At 44.5% G+C, this 20103-nt stretch overlaps 1 protein-coding gene across 3 annotated transcripts; it reads left to right on the forward strand.

The window, feature by feature from the left end:
- Positions 1-1449: 1449 nt before the first annotated feature.
- On the forward strand, positions 1450-19764 carry LOC111954990 (GON-4-like protein). Of its 3 annotated transcripts, none has more exons than XM_023974989.2 (28): positions 1450-1546; positions 2222-2505; positions 2648-2755; positions 3135-3340; positions 3530-3604; positions 3720-3770; positions 3873-3923; positions 4044-4139; positions 4384-4500; positions 4708-4905; positions 6192-6390; positions 6838-6942; positions 7045-7085; positions 7230-7348; positions 7733-7943; positions 8593-8679; positions 8829-9078; positions 9275-9425; positions 10830-10980; positions 11294-11410; positions 13207-14445; positions 14565-14649; positions 15049-15230; positions 16250-16447; positions 16603-16746; positions 16947-17260; positions 17614-17716; positions 18985-19764. In XM_023974989.2, the coding sequence occupies exons 2-28, from the start codon at positions 2232-2234 to the stop codon at positions 19102-19104; spliced, it is 4992 nt and encodes a 1663-aa protein (XP_023830757.1). In that variant the 5' UTR covers positions 1450-1546; positions 2222-2231; the 3' UTR covers positions 19105-19764. The 3 variants fall into 3 exon arrangements, with proteins under 3 accessions (XP_023830757.1, XP_023830759.1, XP_023830758.1); XM_023974991.2 differs by having other exon boundaries at positions 16268-16447; XM_023974990.2 differs by having other exon boundaries at positions 3873-3908.
- The last annotated feature ends 339 nt before the right edge of the window (positions 19765-20103 follow it).

Consider the following 20103-nt stretch of genomic DNA (forward strand, 5'->3'; position numbering starts at 1 on the left):
TAGAGAGGCTCAGAGATATAGAATTAGTCATGATGAATCGTATGCAGAGGCTGTAAGACAGACTTGTGGAACTGCAATGTGGAATGATGGAGCTTCCATGGCTGCTCCTGTACTAGGTGGACCTACTGTCAGACTGATTGAAGCTTCCATGACTGCTCCTGTACTAGTGGACCTACTGTCAGACTGATGAAGCTTCCATGACTGCTCCTGTACTAGGTGGACCTACTGTCAGACTGATGAAGCTTCCATGACTGCTCCTGTATAGGTGGACCTACTGTCAGACTGATGAAGCTTCCATGACTGCTCCTGTACTAGGTGGACCTACTGTCAGACTGATGAAGCTTCCATGACTGCTCCTGTACTAGGTGGACTACTGTCGGGGTTGGTGCTTCTGATGGTCCTGGCTTGGTTTCGAGGCCCGTTCAGAAATCTTGTTATGAATATGCGGTGTCAAATGACACTTTGATAATAAATAAAGTTGACTTCATAGCTTTTATTGGTAAAGTTATCAATACAACTCGGGTTGTGGAAAGCAGAAATGCCAGGTTGGAGGTTATTGTGGAGACAGCAAAATAGATATTGGGGGTAACAATGTTACTGTTGAAATGGTTGTTGACATGCTGAACAATCCTATGGGTGGAGTGTTTCAGTATGATATAGATAAAGGTTAATGGGGTTGGTGAGGGGAAAAAGTTAGTAGGGATTTATTTGTATTTTATTTTCATGGAAGTACAGAATTGGACAGGTCATGATTGATCGTACATTCCAGCACAGTAGGTGGCGGCATGCACTTAAACGATTGTTTGCGGACCGCCATGATATCATAGAAGAAGAAGAAGAAGAAGAAGAAAATGATTGTGTTACACCTGGAAACATAATGTTGTGCGCAGAAGGGCATGAGACAAAGGAATGTGTGGCATTGGGGAAAGTAGTGGTATGTGTTAATTGTAAGGGTGCCCATGGGGTTGAGGATCAGAAATGTCCCGTGTGAGAGAGGCAGGTTGAGTTGGGTCAAGGGGAGGGATCCTGTGAGGAGTGGTGTGAATAGTAGATCTGTACCAGTACAGAGAGATAGGCCAACAAGTGATATATGTAAGATTGGATTTTTAGCATTTATAGCAATGATTATCAACTGTACTGCAGGGATGGAACGTAAGTCGCAGAAAATTGAGATTGTTGTGGCAGCTGCAGAGAGGTATTTGAGTGTGCGAGACTTGACATCAGAAGAGTTACAGGTTGTTGGTCTGAGATAGGACTAAATATATTTACATAGTGGGGTTATTAATTAAAGTTATTATTATTTATTTTTTATGAGTGTAGTGTTAAATGGTAGGGTATTTGTTGAATTATTTATTTTTCAAGCAAAATATAAGGGCAGTCTAGTAGGTGGCGGTAATGCAACATTTATTGGACGCCAACCACCGTTAAACCTTATCGACGACGACGAAGAAGAACAAGGAGGGAGGGAAGGAAGGAAGGAAGGAAACAGAACGTTTGTTACCGGTTTCATCGTTTACCGCTGATGGAGCTAGCAGTGTTGTGGCGGGTAAGATAATGTTTTGTTTTGTAAATTCATATTCACCAATTAATTTCAACATATTATTCGCTATGTGGAAAATTAGTTTGTTGACGTGTTGTCCTGTTGAGAATGATTGCCAGGCTATTAGCGAAGGTAGTTTGTTAGCTACTTAGCTAGCTAGCTTAGCTTGCTAGCCGTCACACCACAACAACAAGCGTGACGATGATTGATGCCACTGACGATGCCATGGCCAACACCACTCACTCAGTAACATCTTTCAACTAAAGCTAACGATATGCAAACGTCTTCATACATACTACTTCTAGCTAGCTATGTTACATAGCGAGGTCTGATAGTTAACGTAAGTGCTTTACAAAAGGAGCTGAGTAGATAAGTATTGACATTTTAGCTTTGAGTGTTAGCTAATATTAGTAGGAGTAGTGCCCATATGTTTACAAAACATAGTGTGCATCTCATTCCTCTCCCTCATCCAATCTGAGCTGACAACTGGACAGGTAAAATCTAATTATCTTATACTGACTAGCAAGGATATTCTATTCTGCCATATGGCTTCCCCCACATATTGTCAGACCAGTGCCAATCAAAGGGCCCAGAAGACACAAGGATAGGAAGACACTTTAGACTAGTAATACATGCCCAACCATAAACTCTTATCATGCTTGTTCTCAATTAATCTCACAGGTGGTACTACATGATGAATCTGGTCCGCAAACGCAACTCCAGCTCTCTCAAAGGTGGCCCTGACAAATCTATTAGGACAGAGAAACCACAGCCTATAAGACCACCAGCATCCCACAATGTACCATCACCACTCACAACAGAGGCCAGTGGCATTGTCACCACTTCCAAGGAGGAGAGAGGCCTGGAGGTCCATGGGACATCGTCGCCATGGAGACGGTCTCCCAGGTTCAAGAGTCAAAGCCTGCTTGGCCAGGTTCCCAGCGTGGACCTTCTTGTTGCTGAGGGTAAGTAGAGGAAAAGGAGGAGGGGGCAAAGGAAAGGGGATCTCACTTCACACTTAGGTTTCATGATACGTTTTATCTGTTTTGTGTGTCCTACCTAAGCAATTGATATATAGGTAAATAAGTGAGGCTCTTGTCTTTGCAGGATCTCCAGGTCAGGTAGCGAATGAAGAGGAGGCTGTCCAGTGCAGCCCTGCACAGTGCCCCCCTCAGATAGAAGAGGATACAGACACTGACCTGGTCATCACTATGGGTGAGGAAAACCTATATCTATTAACTGGCCACCCTTAGCAACTGATCCTGAAACGGTACTCACATCTTGTATACAACATGAACAAGGTTAGGAACAGTGTACAAAATGACCCCTCAGCTAACTATTTTCCTTTTATTTTTTACCTTTATTTAACTAGGCAAGTCATTTAAGAACAAATTCTTATTTACAATGACGGCCTAGGAACAGTGGGTTAACTGCCTTGTTCAGGGGCAGAACGACAGCTCGGGGATTCGATCCACCAACCTTTCGGTTACTGGCCCAACGCTCTAACCACTAGGCTACCTGCCGCCCCAGGTAGGGGGCGTGAGTAAAGCATACTGTAGGAGTTCAAGACTGATTGACTCTCTCTTTCTGTCAGATGAAAGGCATGGCGGAGGACACAAGGGCAGCAGGAAGAAGGTAGGGGTAAAGAGGAAGAAGAGAGCTGCGGACAGAGAGGTGGGAGAAAGACAGCAGGAAGGAGACGGTCCCGAGGTGGAGATTGACAGGGAGCTGGACCGTGAGCTGGAGAATAAGTCCAGACAACATAACCTGACCACCGCCAATGTCCGCAACATCATTCACGTGAGTGCAGAGGGGGGCCAATAGCTGCAACCTAGCCAATGTTTCTTATACAGCTAGTGTGGACGCGTCAATTTCCTACAATAGCAATTTGCCTACAACCTCACATATAGTACACATAGACTGACAGACGAATACAGACAGGCTGATTGTAAGCCTGGTTTGAAACCTTTTTTACCTTTTGAACCACAGGAAGTGATCACCAATGAGCATGTGGTGGCCATGATGAAAGCTGCCATCAATGAGACGGAGGCCGTGCCTGTCTTTGTGAGTGTCAACCATTGTATATCCATGTCATAATGAAGACTTTTCCAGTTGAGAATTGACACGTTCAAGTCTCTGTGTGCACTTTCATTCAACATCTTTCTCATCTACCTCTTAGGAGCCCAAGATGACACGTTCCAAATTCAAGGAGGTGGTAGAAAAAGGAGTGGTGAGTTCACTGCCTTTTAGTGTGTGTGTTTTTTAGCATACATTTTTAGATTTGTCATGTTTTGCTATTGAGTCTTGTAATTCAATCTTTGTGATATTTCAGGTCATTCCCACTTGGAACATCTCCCCCATCAAAAAGGTCAATAAAGAGAAGGTACCACCATTATACTGCTATGGAAGTAGTATCAGACACTCATTACCTGACTGGAAAGTATGGCTCCCAACTAGAAAGGGCTGAAGTGCTTGTCTGTTTCTTTTTTTTCTCTGTTTTCAGGCACAACAGTTTGTGGACATTCAATTAGCGGAGGAAGACTCCTCTGATGAAGAGTACTGCCCCGACGAAGAGGAGGAGGACGAGACAGCGGAAGATGTAAGATAGGATTGGGCTTTGTGTTAGCTTGTGCACTGAACATGTTTTTGTTGTTGTTGCATACATTGGCAGGCGTTCATCATGCTTACAGAGTTGTGTGGTTAAAGAAGCAAAACAAAGTAGTTCAGCTTTATCAACTTTAGAATGGCAACCGTAAATGATTGTAAGTGGTTTAAATAAATATAACATTTCTCTGCATCTCTATATATTGAAATGACTATATTGGACTTTGTGTGTGTTGTAGACATTTCAGGAAAGTGACATGGAGAGCACGGCCTCGTCTCCAAGGGGAACCAGAGGAGGCTTCCACAGGAAAATACACACAGAGTGGGATGACGACAGGAGCTGCAGCCCCATGCAGGTGACAGACTTCAATACAATTTTAAATATTTGTATTTTTACCTCAAGCAATAACGTATATGTAAAAACATAATTTAATTTTTTATGTAAAAATTAATAATATACACAATATTGCCTTTTGTAAATAGCAAAATATTATATTTTTATTGTTATATTCTTGTGAGATACATTTCAATGTTGATATCTCATGAAACTAATTTCCTCCCAGGTCAATCACAGCAGGTCCAGACACCTGAAGGTGGAGGTTGTCCCCATGGGCCCTCCCCCTCCCCCCCAGCCCTCCTCCTCTTCTGGCCCACAGGGATTCTATACCACCAGGGCCCCTCCAGAATTCAGCTTCCTGGAGAAGCTCCATGCCGTGGAGGAGGAGCTGGCCATCGGCCCAGTCTGCCTGGAGCCCTACCAGGTACCAGGGCCGTATCTCAGATTGTTCTGGCAATTCTCACAAAGAAACTTTATTGGGAGGAAGAATGTTTGACATGTAAAAAAAAAACAAAAAAACTTTTGTATCACAAACCATTTCAAATAAAATCATGATTAAAGTGGCTGTTTTTAGGCCTATACTGGACATACTTTCTGTAAGGCCCTATAATCTGTGAACCGTACATGATACAGACGACATCGGTGTCATTATACTCCTTGTTGTGTGCTCTACAATATGGACTATGTCTAGATTCTGAAACACAATTTTTCACATACATTAAACATTTGAATATTAATATCTCAAAAGTACCCATTTTGATTCTGTTCATTTTAAAACATATTCTTTGGAACAATATACTCTACAAGTACATCAAATTTCCAGTGGGCTTGTGCTAGCATAATTTTGAAGTTCTGATTTAATTTTATGAGCACCACCAACACAGTGATTGGGAAAATGGATTCAAAGAGAACTCCCTCTACTGGTGATTTGCTGAATGTGCAGTGGGCTGTAGTTGGTGACCTATGTCAATTCTATGTATAAAATAGTTCAGCCCTTCGAAAGTACCAGAGAGCCCACTCTGGAAATATTACATGTTAGAGGAGTATATTGTTACAAACAGTATGTCTAAAAATAAGCAAAATCAAAAAGGTACTTTTGAACATTTATTCAACAAAAATATTTATGTTCCAAATAGTTTTTCAGAATATACACACACTCCATATTTTAGAGCACACTATAAGGAGTATGATGACACCAAGATGTCTGTATCATGTATGGTTCACGCATCATAGGGTCCAAGCATAGGTCTAAAAAGTGCTTAAAATTGCCACTTTCTCATGATTTTCAAAAATAAATTGATTCCAAGGTAAAAATAATGTCAAACATCTTTCCTCCCAGTGAAGTTTCTATGTGAGAATTGCCAAAACAATCTGAAATATTTTTGACCTATCCTGGTGTGGAATCGTCCACCACCCACACCAGATAATGGCTCCTGCTAGACGCAACCCATCAATGCAGTGCTCATAGATTTAGAATGGAATGCGATAGAGATTTCTGCTTTCCTTGTCCTGTTCAGTAGGCTTGAAACAGGGAAAACATTTTGAAACGTGAAACCGGAGGTGCTACCTGAACTACCTGTCCAAAGACATACTTATTGATTTACATGCCTTTGCATTGCTAACCTCCAGGTCTACCTTTCCTCCTCCCTCTTTCCACATTCCCCCTATTCCTCTTCCTTCATCCCCGCTGTCTCCCTACCATTCTCACAGCCACCCCTGGCGGACGGTCTGATGGCGTGTCGTACCCGCTCCAAGAGGCCCCTCCGGGACGTCCCCATGGGACAGCTGGAGGCAGAGCTCTGTGCCCCTGACATCACGCCCGACATGTACGGGTGTGACTCCGCCCCCGAGGACCCAGAGTGGACCCACTGGCTGCAGGGCATCATGACCTCTGACATGTACAACGATGGTGAGGGGGTGGTGCGTGTGTGTGTGCTGCTCAATTCCAAATCCACGCCTAGCAACTACCCTCGGCCGCTAGTGTAGATGTGAAAGGACTGGATAGGTGTAAGCAGTAGGACAATTCTATTCTACCTATATCAGGGATGGGCAACAGTCCTCCTGGGCCTGATTGGTGACATAGTTTTGCCCCAGCTATCACACCTGACTCCAATAATCAACTATCCCTGGTCTTTAGTTTACAATGCAATTAGTTTTGTTAGATATAGGGCTGAGGGAAAAGTGACGCCAACCAGACCCCTGGGGACTGGAGTTGTCCATCCCTGATCTAGACTGAGTGTACAAAACATTAAGGACACCTTCCTAATATTGAGTTGCTTCTTCTCACTTACTCTCACTCTGATCCTCTTTCTCGATGTTCTCTCTTCTTCTTTTTGACTTTTTCTTTTTTTTTTAGAGGAAGGTGATGATGATGACGACGACCCGGAGTATAACTTCCTGGCGGAGAGCGACGAACCCGACGTGGAGGATTACCGTAATGACCGAGCCGTCCGCATCACCAGTGAGTTACCATGGTGATGAGATGGAGTCACGTTATCTAGGATGTGACGATGTCAGGCATTGACCCTCATCTCCCATTTTTCATTTTTTCCCCCTCCCACAGAAAAGGAAGTGAACCAGTTGATGGAGGAGTTGTTTGAGACAGTAAGAGAGGATCTGTGTTGTGTTTGTCTCCCCTCTCTCTTTCCCTCCAAACTCTGTGTCCTTTCTTCACCCCTCTGTGTTTGGTATGCTGTGTGGTTGTCTATGTATTGTTTATTTCTCTGTCTCTGTGTGTGTGTGCTCCAGTTCCAGGATGAGCTGACTACTCAGGAGCAAGATGGGGAGGGACACGAGGAAGAGGAGGAGAGGGAGGAAGAGGCACCTGCCCTGGGGACACCCACATTCAACACCCCGCCAGATATCCCGTAGGTGTATCCACTTCCTATACACACTGTTCTGATGTTGTTTGTTACACTGTCATCTTCCCAAGTAAATAATTCCATTTATCAAATACAGTTTTAATTGTCACATGCTTTGTAAACAACAGGTATGTAGACGAACAGTGAAATGCTTACTTACGGGTCCTTTTTCAACAATGCAGAGATAAAGGTACAAAAATAGAAATGGTGACACGAGGAATAAATAGTGAATAACATTCTGTCAGTTCAGTTGCAAAACTGAATTCTGTATATTGATTTCAACCTCTAATCACAACCTTTATACCGTCTACTCACCCACACTGTGACAACTTTCAACCTCCTCTGATTTGACCTATGTATAGCTGACCCAGTTTGACCTTTGATCCCTAGGTTGGAGGACCCCATGGCGGAGGTGACGGCAGGGCGCTACCGTACGGTGAAGGAGCAGCTGGACGCCATCCGGCGTCGCCGGGCCCTGCTGGAGAGCCAGGGTCTGTTGGTCCCCAGGGCCCTCATCACCAAGCCCCGGGAGCCCCCGCCTCCATTCACCCCCACCCTCTCCCACCACCAGAGACTCCAGCTGCAGCAGCAAGTCCAGCAGGTCTGGGGTCCTTGGCTTTGTGTCAGGGTTGGGGTTAATTCCACAAATTCTAATTCAATTCCCTCTCCCTGTAAATTCATTCAATTCAAATTCCAGGTCAGTCTTTGAATTCACAGAATTCAATTCCAATGCTGGGTAAATTCTAAGAATTCTATTTCCAATTCAATATATCCCCAACAATTCCACAAATTCAAATAAAATTCCCTCAGGCTTTCAGGCTGATCATGTCACTGTTCAGACAGCCTAGCTGGAAATATAGGAATGCATGTTTAACTAATTAAAAACAAATACTGCACTACATTTCTTATACTACGTGCATTAATTCCGTTATCTGGGAAATGTACAATTGTTCAATTCCAAAGATGAAATTATTTTACATATTCAATTCTAACCCAAAATTGAATTCAATGCAAATTCTCCATGAGTGAATTCAAGAATTGAATAGGAATTTCAAATGAAATTGGAATTGACCCAAACCCTTCTTTGTGCTCTATTTTGTAATTGAGCTTTGATCTTGATGAGCCAAACCTGGTCAAAACAAACATCTAAATCAAAACCTAGGTAGTGAGATCCTGGTCAAGGATCCACAATGAAGATAACCTTTGTTTGTCTTTCGGTCGGTAATTACTGTATTTTTCTCCGTCTGCAGCACGTCCAGCTCCTGACCCAGGTCCATATGTTAACCAGCCCGGTGGCTGCACTGCAGAGCGAAGCTGCCACCACCAAGCAGTTCCTGGTGAGAGAGAGAATCATACTGACAAACCCACTTTCACTAGTGCCTTTAGCTGTACCGACTTCTAAACATACTCTCGTTCTCTCTCTGGTACTCCCACCATATCTCTGTCTCTCACTCCAACTCTCCATCACGCTCTCCATCACTCACAGATGGAGTTACAGATGTTTGCCCAGCGTGGGGAGTTGACCCAGCGTGGGGAGTTGACCCAGCGTGGGGAGTTGACCCAGCGTGGGGAGTTGACCCAGCGTGGGGAGTTGACCCAGGGCCCAGTGGAGACAGGCTTCACCAGTGTGTTCAGAGCCTGTAACCTACAGGGGGCACTGTCACTACTGGAGGAGCTCAGACTGTCCCCAATCCCTTACCAGGAAGCCCCTAACGAGCCACGAACATGCAGGAGAGGTAAGCGTGTGCATGCATGAGAGCCATGATGATAGTCAAATCGATGAGGTAAAGACGACTTCTAATTTACTAAATTGAATTACAACGTACCCGCCTCAGTTGAAAATGTTTGAACTCATTCAGGATGTAGGCCTAATTCATGTTTAATTAATCTCTCTCACTCTAACTGGTTTGTTGTGTGTTACCACTTTGCCAGTCCGGAAGCACCCGTCGATGCCACCCCAGCTGGCATGGCTGTTTGCCACACGGCCGGTGTTCCTGTACCCTGAGCTACTGCCCCATGTCAGCCTGGACCCAGCCCTGCACTCCGCCCGCTCAGTCAGCATGTTCACTGCAGGAGAGGACTGGTAAGAAGGACCTCTTAGAATTCCAATATAATGCCCAAACGTTATAACCTCCTTTTAATGCCCATATTGTATCTGATTCCTCATAGAATACCCATATTATACTGAACGAAAATATGAACGCAACATGCAACAATTTCAAAGATTTGACTGAGTTACTCTTAATATAAGTAAATCAGTCAATGTAAATAAATGCATTAGGCTATAATCTATGGATTTCACATGACTGGGAATACTGATATGCATCTGTTGGTCACAGATACCTTCAAAAAAAGGTAGGGGCGTGGTTCAGAAAACCAGTCAGTATCTGGTGTGACCACCATTTGCCTCATGCAGCGTTACACATCTCCTTCACATAGAGTTAATCAGGCTGTTGATTGTGGCCTGTGGAATGTTGTCCCACTCCTCTTCAATGGCTGTGTGAAGTTGCTGGATATTGGTCGGGAACTGGAACATGTTGTCGTACACGTCGATCCAGAGCATCACAAACATGCTCAATGGGTGACATGTCTGGTCAGTATGCAGGCTATGGAAGAACTGGGACATTTTCAGCTTCCAGGAATTGTTTACAGACCCTTGCGACATGGGGCTGTGCATTATCATGCTGAAACATGAGATCATGGCAGCGGATAAATGGCACGCCAATGGGCATTCAAATTTCCATTAAGAAAATGCAGTTGTTAGTAACGTATGCCTGCCCATACCATAACCCCACCGCCACCATGGGGTACTCTGTTCATAAGGTTGACATCAGCAAACTGCTCGTCCACCCGACTCCATACACGTGGTCTGCGGTTGTGAGGCCGTTTGAACATGCTGCCAAATTCTCTAAAATGACGTTGGGAGGCGGCATATGGTAGAGAAATGAACATGACATTTTCTGGCAACAGCCCTGGTAGACATTTCTGCAGTCAGCAAGCCAATTGCACCCTCCCTCAACTTCAGACATCTGTGGCATTGTCTTGTGTGACGACAATGCACATTTTAGTGGCCTTTTTATTGCCCCCAGCACAAGGTGCACCTGTGTAATGATCATGCTGTTTAATCAGCTTCTTAATATGCCACACCTGTCCACTGGATAGATTATCTTGGCAAAGGAGAAATGTTCAATAACAGGGGTGTAAACAAATTTGCGCACAACATTTTTGAGAAATTAGCTTTTTCTGGGATATTTTATTTCAGCTCATGCAACACTTTTAAATGTTGCGGTTATATTTTTATTCAGTGTACTGTGTATGCTCTTTTAAATGCACACCTTGTCCTAAACACATTTTGTTTCCGTAGTACGTAAACTTGGAATCTAAAATGAAGATTTCTGCATGCTTTTTTTATATGTTAATATCTCGCTGACAAATGAACTAAGTCCGTAGGCTGAGTCATTTACGCTCTGCCATCTTGTTTCCCCAGCCTGATCGTCCTGGGCCTGAGAAACCTGGGGGAGACCCTCCAGCCCAAGGAGCTGCTGTGTCACTACCTGCTCCGCGCCAAGAGGGTCTCTCAGCTCCGTGACCACATTATGGAGAAGTGTAAACACACCCATCCCAACAACGTCATCAAGGTAGGACCCGGATATACAAATTATATGCACTATTACTAAAGTAAATGTGTTCGGGCGACTGTTTATAGTTTGGGATAGTTCACACAAATGTTCTAAATTTCCAGTTTCTAGTTGTTTCCTTAACCTGGACCTGTTCTTTAGTCCAGGAGAGGGAGTGATCCACACTCTAGATTTGTCCACATATCCACTAACATGAACTAATACTCAACTAACATTAGCATTGACCATAAACAATATGAACGAATGGACCTCAAAAAGCGCCTCTACCCACGTCGTTTTTTTAACAATTATTATTTATTTTTTTAAATAAAAGGCCTACCAGCTCCAGAAAGTGATCCTTCCCATGCCGGTGGCCTGTGAGCGAGTGAAGCCGGGTGACCTGCGCCCTTCAGTGGAGAGAGAGGAGAGAGCCATGCCCGGATGGCTGAGGGTACCAACTACATTTCCCAATCACAAATCAACACCTAGGATAGTTAGTAACTACAGTGGCAAGAAAAAGTATGTGAACCCTTTGGAATTACCTGGATTTCTGCATAAATTGGTCATAAAATGTGATCTCATCATCTAAGTCACAACAATAGACAAACACTGTCTGCTTAAACTAATAACACACAATTATACGTTTTCATGTCTTTATTGAACACACCGTGTAAACATTCACAGTGCAGGGTGGTAAAAGTATGTGAACCCTTGGATTTAATAACTGCTTGAACATCCTTTGGCAGCAATAACCTCAACCAAATGTTATCTTTAGTTGCGGATCAGACCTGCACAACGGTCAGGAGGAATTTTGGACCATTCCTCTTTACAAAACTGTTTCAGTTCAGCAATATTCTTGGGATGTCTGGTGTGAACTGCTCTCTTGAGGTCATGCCACAGCATCTCAATCGGGTTGAGGTCAGGACTCTGACTGGGCCACTCCAGAAGGCGTATTTTCTTCTTTTGAAGACATTCTGTTGTTGATTTACTTCTGTGTTTTGGGTCGTTGTCCTGTTGCATCACCCAACTTCTGTTGAGCTTCAATTGGCAGACAGATCGCCTTACATTGTCATGCAAAATGTCTTGATAAACTTGGGAATTCATTTTTCAGTCAATGATAGCAAGCTGTCCAGGCAATGAGGCAGCAACGCAGTCCCAAACCATGACGCTCCCTCCACCATACTTTACAGTTGGGATGAGGTTTTGATGTTGGTGTGCTGTGCCTTTTTTTCTCCACACATAGTGTTGTGTGTTCCTTCTAAACAACTCAACTGTAGTTTAATCTGTCCACAGAATATTTTGCCAGTAGCGCTGTGGAACATCCAGGTGCACTTTTGCAAACTTCAGATGTGCAGCAATGTTTTTTTTGGACAGCAGTGGCTTCTTCCGTGGTGTCCTCCCATGAACACCATTCTTGTTTAGTGTTTTACGTATCGTAGACTTGTCAATAGAGATGTTAGCATGTTCCAGAGATTTCTGTAAGTCTTTAGCTGACACTCTAGGATTCTTCTTAGCCTCATTGAGCATTCTGAGCTGTGCTCTTGCAGTCATCTTTGCAGGACGGCCACTCCTAGGGAGAGTAGTAACAGTGCTGATGGACTCATGAACATCAAGGCTTTTAGAGATACTTTTGTAACCCTTTCCAGCTTTATGCAAGTCAACAATTCTTAATCTTAGGTCTTCTGAGATCTCTTTTTTTTGAGGCATGCTTCACATCAGGCAATGCTTTTTGTGAATAGCAAACTCAAATTTGAGTTTTTTAAATTATTATTAATTTTTTTTAATAGGGCAGGGCAGTTCTAATCAACATCTCCAATCTCGTCTCTTTGGGGTTCACCTAGGGCTTCACATACTTTTCCCGACCTACACTGTGAATGTTTAAATTATGTATTCAATATAGGCAAGAAAAATACAATAATTTGAGTGTTATTAGTTTAATAACCTCTTAAGCAGACTGTGTTTGTCTATTGTTGTGACTTAGATGAAGATCAGATCAAATGTTATGACCAATTTATGCAGAAATCCAGGTAATTCCACTGTATATTGTTGGCCACCTAGCCTTCCATTTGTCCTAGGAGAGAGTCCACCATATTGCCTATGCTTGTTATTGTCAGATATTCTAACAATAAAGGTCGTTTTGGACTGGAAGTTTCTTTATTTCAGTGAAGATGAAGAAAAAAAAGGATGACGTTTCAGGAACCAGCTAAATAGTTCATATTGATTTAAGTAACTGTTCTGTTCCTACAGAGAAGTTTGCCTTATATCTACGAGGCAATCAGAGAACTCAACAGCTCGCCGGATACAGAAGCCATGTCGGCATGTCAATCAAAGAAAGCCCCACTCGTCACTCTTCTCTTCAGTTCCTCCAGAACTTTGGACTACAGCTTCCCTCCCGGGACTCGCTACCCGACCCAACTCCCCGACAGCCTTTCATTCCAGCGCTGTGGCTTCAGGCGCTGGCACCGTCCACCCCCCTGTGACCTCTCGCTGTCCCTGGCTGTATCGCACAACGACACCCAGAGTCTGAGAAGTGGAACTACATGCTCTGAAAATAATTCCCAGACAGGTGCTGTGATTCAGCAGTGCATGGCCCACCACAAACTGCGGCCCATCCAGCCTGCAACATTCAAACCTCCTTCTCTTCAGCATCCCACCAAGCCTCATCTGAAACGTCCCCTCAAGCCTCAACCCAAACCTTCCCAGAAGCCCCTGCACGTCATCCTCAATTTGCCTGCCCCAGTGCCCGCAGCTGTCCTTTGTCCTGCCCCTTCCGCCAGGGTGTTGGCCTCCCGGTTGTCACATTTCGCTCCATTGGCCAAAGACCTGGTTGCTCGGAAGTTCAGCACGTTCGCCAACCTCCGCAGGCTGCCCAGGCTGCTGCCAGCTCCTCCACCCAACAACAAGAACCCTCCCCAAACAAACCTGAATACTGTGGCCCCCAACAGTGGAGCAAACCTCCTTTTGTTGCCCCACATGAGTAGTGGAACAGCCTCCACTGTTACCGAAACCCAAACCTCGGTCTCTTCTACGACTCCTATCGAACAATTCAAGAAAAACTCCTCCAGGACGAGCCGGCGGCGGGTGACAAAGAAACCTAAAAGCAGCCTGAAGAGTGAGGGGAAGCCCCAGCCTTTAGCTTCTACAGAACCACCTGCCCTGGACCAGGCTCTGACCCCATACGACTATCTCACAGTTGTAATGGAGGAAGATGGGGTGGATGAGGATGGAGGTGATTTTGATATGCCCCTCCTGGCCCTGTCGGAGTCCTCTGCCAGCCCCCCAGGGAGCGTTGACTCCGATGACCCCGCTGAGGAGTCAGAGTCAGAGGCGGGGCAGGAGATAACGCTGACCCTATCGCCCGGGCCGTCAGATATGGGGGATGGAGGGTGGGAGGGTGAAGAGGGAAGGGGAGACAGAGATCAGGAGGTAGAGGAAGTGATGTCACCAGCTTCCGAGGAGTCCACATTGTCCGTGCCAGAGCTGCAGGTGAGTGAAGTCATGTGACACGTTGATATTACATGAACATATGAATACATTTTATTTACCAAGTTATTTACATGTCACACGTCTCATAGTTTGGGTTTGTGTGTTATCTTTCCTTGTAGGAGACGATGGAGAAACTGTCATGGCTGGCGTCAGGGGGGAGGTCAGAGGACTTGGAAGAGGGTGAACGATCAGGCACACCTTCAGGTTAGCTTCCCACCTATCTTTAAACGCCACAACATGGATGGACACAGTTCTTTTTTTCCCTCTTGTTTTATTTTTTTCAGTAGCAGTGGCAGATTTAGCAAGGGTGGGGTCTTCCTATGCGGGGTGGCTGATTTGTGTCTTCCAGTGGCATACATCTATATATCTACATTATAAATAAAACTTTATTACATTTCTTGCAGTGGCGGCCACGATTTGGCAGCGGCGGTGCTCCGCTGCTAAATGCATAAAGGGGAAACACTGCACATAGGTTCATGAAATATGTCAATGCTATTAAATCCTTTCAGATTTCTACAAAGTCCTAGGGGTCTATTTGGAATTAGGGAGTCCTCCTCCTCTCCCATCTAACCACACCTGCTGGATTTGATTTGTCCTTCCCAGAATGTCATAGTAGTAGCCTCAACCCTCCTAGCTCAAGGCACGAGCAGCATCACACTGGAGTAGTCGGCAGCAAGGGGATATCCAAAAGCCCACCGATCGTCTACGACCATGACGACCTACTCGACAGCGACCCCCTGAGGGAGAAGAAGGAAATAGCCTTCGCTCAGAATTATCTCAACAGGGTAAATAATGATGATGATTCATTTTATTTATAAAGCACATTTCTCGCACCCAAGGTGCTTAAAAGGCTGCAAAGGCTTTGGGCTACATTTTCTGTCTGATGAACAGCCCTCTAATGCCCAAAAAATTTGTTGAATTGTACTGGGTGGCATTCATTCCGAAACCACATCGGCATAAGGCAGCTTGCGATTGGATGCAGTGCATCACCATGCAATACGTTGTGGCGCTATTCACAGTTATAGCCAACCTCTCATCAACATCATTTAGATTTCTGCCTAAATAGACATACCCAAACTTGATTATTTTCACGAGTTGGTCATAAACAATAACTGTTGTTGAAATGACTAACATGCTTTCTAAATTTAATAGCAAATTAGAAACAACGTGCTATAAGATTTAGCCTTTTTTTATAACAGTCAAATAAATATGACCATACTTAGTGACAGGACAATATTGTCACAATTTCATATAACTGACGACAGATACATTTCTCCCAAACGTCCACTGAGTGGCGCAGAGACGCCGTTCGAATGTGTGCAGATTCTTTACAACTTCGGCTTTAAACAGTCATTTTGTCCTCCTGTGACCAAGAGAACGCGGTCTTGTTTCAATTCTATGAAATTAGTTAGTACATGTATGCAAGTTCTACATCCAGCTGAGAATATCAGTCACTCAGAGGAAGAGCAAATCAATTCTTTGTCTGGATAGGCCCGAAGATGTGACGTGTCACTCTCTATGCAAATGTGGGGTCTGAAACCTGACACTTCAAGTCCGCTCCGCTGAGAGAGTGGCAGCACAGAGCAGGCAGATGGGGGTTTCTGTCACTATAAGGAACGGGAACCTACGACATTCACAGAGCGCTTTGTATACCAAAATGTCAGTTGGAACCGGTCCAGAACCGCCCCAAATCCCCTATATACGGAATTTAACCACCTAAGAGGATGTAAGAAATCCTTAATCCTACTGCAAATATAACTCTCTGCATATCCTACTATATAACTCTCTCCTGCTCTCTGACCAGGTGTGTCATGCCCTGCAGGAGGTGCCGGGGCGCGTGGAGGAGTTTCTGGAGGTACTCTATGAGTTTGAGCAGGACGGAGATGAGCATACCTCTGTGGAACTCTTCATGAGGCTAAAACCTGTTCTGAACAAGTGGCCGGAGCTGCTCCGAGACTTTGCTGCCTTCCTCCATCCCGAACAAGCCCAGGAGTGTGGACTGGTATGTGCTGGCTTGGCCTCCTATACACTTTGAAAATATACACTTTGAAACTCCTCCATTACCTGTGTTTGGCTGTGATTACATCAAAACTAGCTGTTTTTTGTGTGTAACAGTGGTCAGTGTTAATTTTCCTTTTCCTCCTCCCCCTGCCGTAGCTGTCAGAGCAGCAGGCGTTTGAGCGTAGCCGGCACTTCCTGCGACAACTGGAGCTGAGCTTTGGGGAAAACTCCTCCCACTACCGCAAGATAGTGAGCGTCCTTCAAGGAGGCCCTACTCTCAGTCCTGCTGGCATCAAGGAGGTGTGCTAGGGAGTGCTACATTGATTTCACACTCATATGAGCAGACTGTTCTAACTGTCGTGGAAAACAGCAGTATAACATAATTATCAAATCTAGCAAAGCAGAAGGGAGTGAAATATCGTTGTGGAGGAGGGTCCATTTATTTTTCAGATTCGAGAGATGGTAGATTAGAACATTAAATGTCTCTCTTTATCTTTCAGGTGAAGGCCCAGATAGCCAACCTTCTCCGAGGTCACACCCACCTGCAGGGGGAATTCTGGGTGTTTTTCAACGAGCTCCACTTACGGCCCCCGTTGCAGTGTCAGACTGAGAACAGAGGCCGTGGTGATGTGACCAACACAAACTCCACTTCCCAGAAGTCATCACCAGCAAATAAACCTAAGAGATGCCAAGGCACTAAAGCCACACAAGTAAAGGAGAAAGAAGGGGATCGCTACACCCACCCTGAGCCTTCAGTCTGTGCCAAAAACATCTCACTTACACCCAGTGGAGAGAAAGTCATCCTCTGGACCAGGTTAGAGCCACTGTCCTTCTGTTGTATGCTCATTTAAAGGGGCAGTTGCTACATCCATTTTTTGACTTATAAATTCATATGTACCCATTTGATTCTTGAAGACTATAACAAGAGAAATGGCACATGAGCTTAGTTCAACTGTCATCCATCCTCAGAACCCAAAATAGAAGCTTGTTTACGCCAATGTTTGTGAACAAAGTAAATGTAAACAAACACGGAATAGCCTCAAAACATCATTACAACTACTATGTTCTCATGGATTGTCAGTTCTTGCATCCATACCTTTGTCAATGAATTTGAGTGGTTACATTTCTCCAGGCCCATGATTGCTTTGTTTTCGTTGTTTGTAACAGGGAGGCGGACCGTGCCATCTTGACCGCCTGTCAGCAGAAGGGGGCAAATAAAATAACCTTTGAAGCCGTCTCCGCCCAACTTGGCAACAAGACAGCCAATGAGGTGAGAGAGAAGCGTAGCGTCTTTTTATAGAGCGGCTGCAACAGAGTAATAGATCAGACATGGGTCCTTTTCCACTTAGTTATGGCACCACCTCCGTCTACGAAACATTACCTCGTTATGTTGGAAGATCTAACTCTTTAAAAAAATATATACACTTCTCAAAAAAATAAAGCGGACACTAAAATAACACATCCTAGATCTGAATGAATGAATGAATTATTCTTATTAAATACTTTTTTCTTTACATAGTTGAATGTGCTGACAACAAAATCACACAAAAATTATCAATGGAAATCAAATTTATCAACCCATGGAGGTCTGGATTTGGAGTCACACTCAAAATTAAAGTGGAAAACCACACTACAGGCTGATCCAACTTTGATGTAATGTGCTTAAAACAAGTCAAAATGAGGCTCGGTAGTGTGTGTGGCCTCCACGTGCCTGTATGACCTCCCTACAGACTCTGTCACGTCTGTCACGTGCCAGAGCACAGGGCGCCAGTGGCGAATTTGCCAATCTTTGTGTTCTCTGGCAAATGCCAAACGTCCTGCACGGTGTTGGGCTGTAAGCACAACCCCCACCTGTGGACGTCGGCCCTCATACCACCCTCATGGAGTCTGTTTCTGACCGTTTGAGCAGACACATGCACATTTGTGGCCTGCTGGAGGTCATTTTGCAGGGCTCTGGCAGTGCTCCTCCTTGCACAAAGGCGGAGGTAGCGGTCCTGCTGCTGGGTTGTTGCCCTCCTACGCCTCCTCCACGTCTCCTGATGTACTGGCCTGTCTCCTGGTAGCGCCTCCATGCTCTGGACACTACGCTGACAGACACAGCAAACCTTCTTGCCACAGCTCACATTGATGTGCCATCCTGGATGAGCTGCACTACCTGAGCCACTTGTGTGGGTTGTAGACTCCGTCTCATGCTACCACGAGTGAAAGCACCGCCAGCATTCAAAAGTGACCAAAACATCAGCCAGGAAGCATAGGAACTGAGAAGTGGTCTGTGGTCACCATCTGCAGAACCACTCCTTTATTGGGGTGTCTTGCTAAATTGCCTATAATTTCCACCTGTTGTCTATTCCATTTGCACAACAGCATGTGAAATTTATTGTCAATCAGTGTTGCTTCCTAAGTGGACAGTTTGATTTCACAGAAGTGTGATTGACTTGGAGTTACATTGTGTTGTTTAAGTGTTCCCTTTATTTTTTTGAGCAGTGTATATATTTTTTTATTCCTTTACCGTAACTCTCCTAAATGTGTTCCCTCTAGGTTTGTGCCCGTTTCCAGGATCTCATGCGCCTTTTCCTCTCCTCCACCGAGCGGGTGTACTCCGACGAGGAGGTCAGTGACACAGAGCCAACCAGCAGCAGAGCGCCAGACCCGGACTGAGCAGGACCCAACACCAGTGGAACAGTACCGTAATAACACTTAGTCAGCTGGATTGACAAGACTGCAGTCTAAGCCACAGAAAAGGAGGAGCGCTTGACCAATCTCTAAACTTGGTTGGGACTTGACTGTGCTTCCTCTCTGACTGAACACTACTGAAGGTGCAGAAATATGGGTAAGTCTCCTGTTGATGGTGCAGGGGCTATTAAGACACGCCCAGGACTCGTTTCTGTGCTAGTATGCATAGACGAAGTACAAATGTTCCAAATGTGTTAATATGTTCAGGCCATGAGGTTCCTAGTGTTATGAGGTGCTAAAATGTGAAATAGAATCCCTCTTGAATGTATGAAGGAGAAAAGCGCATAAGATGTACAAGAGTTCTTAGAGCTGTGTCCGGCTACAAGTAATATTGGATGAGCTCCTGAGGGCCTTCCAAATCACAATTAAGAGAAACACATTGCACCGTAAGAATCAGTGTAGACAATAGCACAATCATGTTGAATTAAAGTTTGCTGAAATGTATAAAAGGGATAAAAATGGACAATTGGTTGCCAACTGTAGTGTTTTCATTATGACGTGGATTGACTGATACTGGAGAGTTAGATGCTTTGCTGGTTGCTAGTATGACTGTTTGAATAAAGTGTACATAATTGTTTTATATAATGGACAACCAGACTGTTATTTGCATTCAGTGAACTTTTTATTGCTGTACTATGACACCAACCATTAAGTAGGCCTTATTATGAATGGTTCAAGAGCAGTGTTTTGACTATTTTAAACTAAGTCCAGAACTGACTGAAAAATATGCTTCATTAACATTCATATACTATACAGTAGTTTTATTATCTGTATTATTGTGTTCTGAGAATGAAATGTACTTATTCATGTCACTGAGGGAGAGAGGGTAATGTATAACATTTACATTGTCAGGATCTGTTATTGTTAGCCATCAGGGATCCTATGCGAGGAGAAGAGACACAGTTTGGTACCAATCACCATGAC

Source organism: Salvelinus sp. IW2-2015, linkage group LG30 (assembly GCF_002910315.2).
Source record: "Salvelinus sp. IW2-2015 linkage group LG30, ASM291031v2, whole genome shotgun sequence".
Lineage (NCBI taxonomy): Eukaryota > Metazoa > Chordata > Actinopteri > Salmoniformes > Salmonidae > Salvelinus > Salvelinus sp. IW2-2015.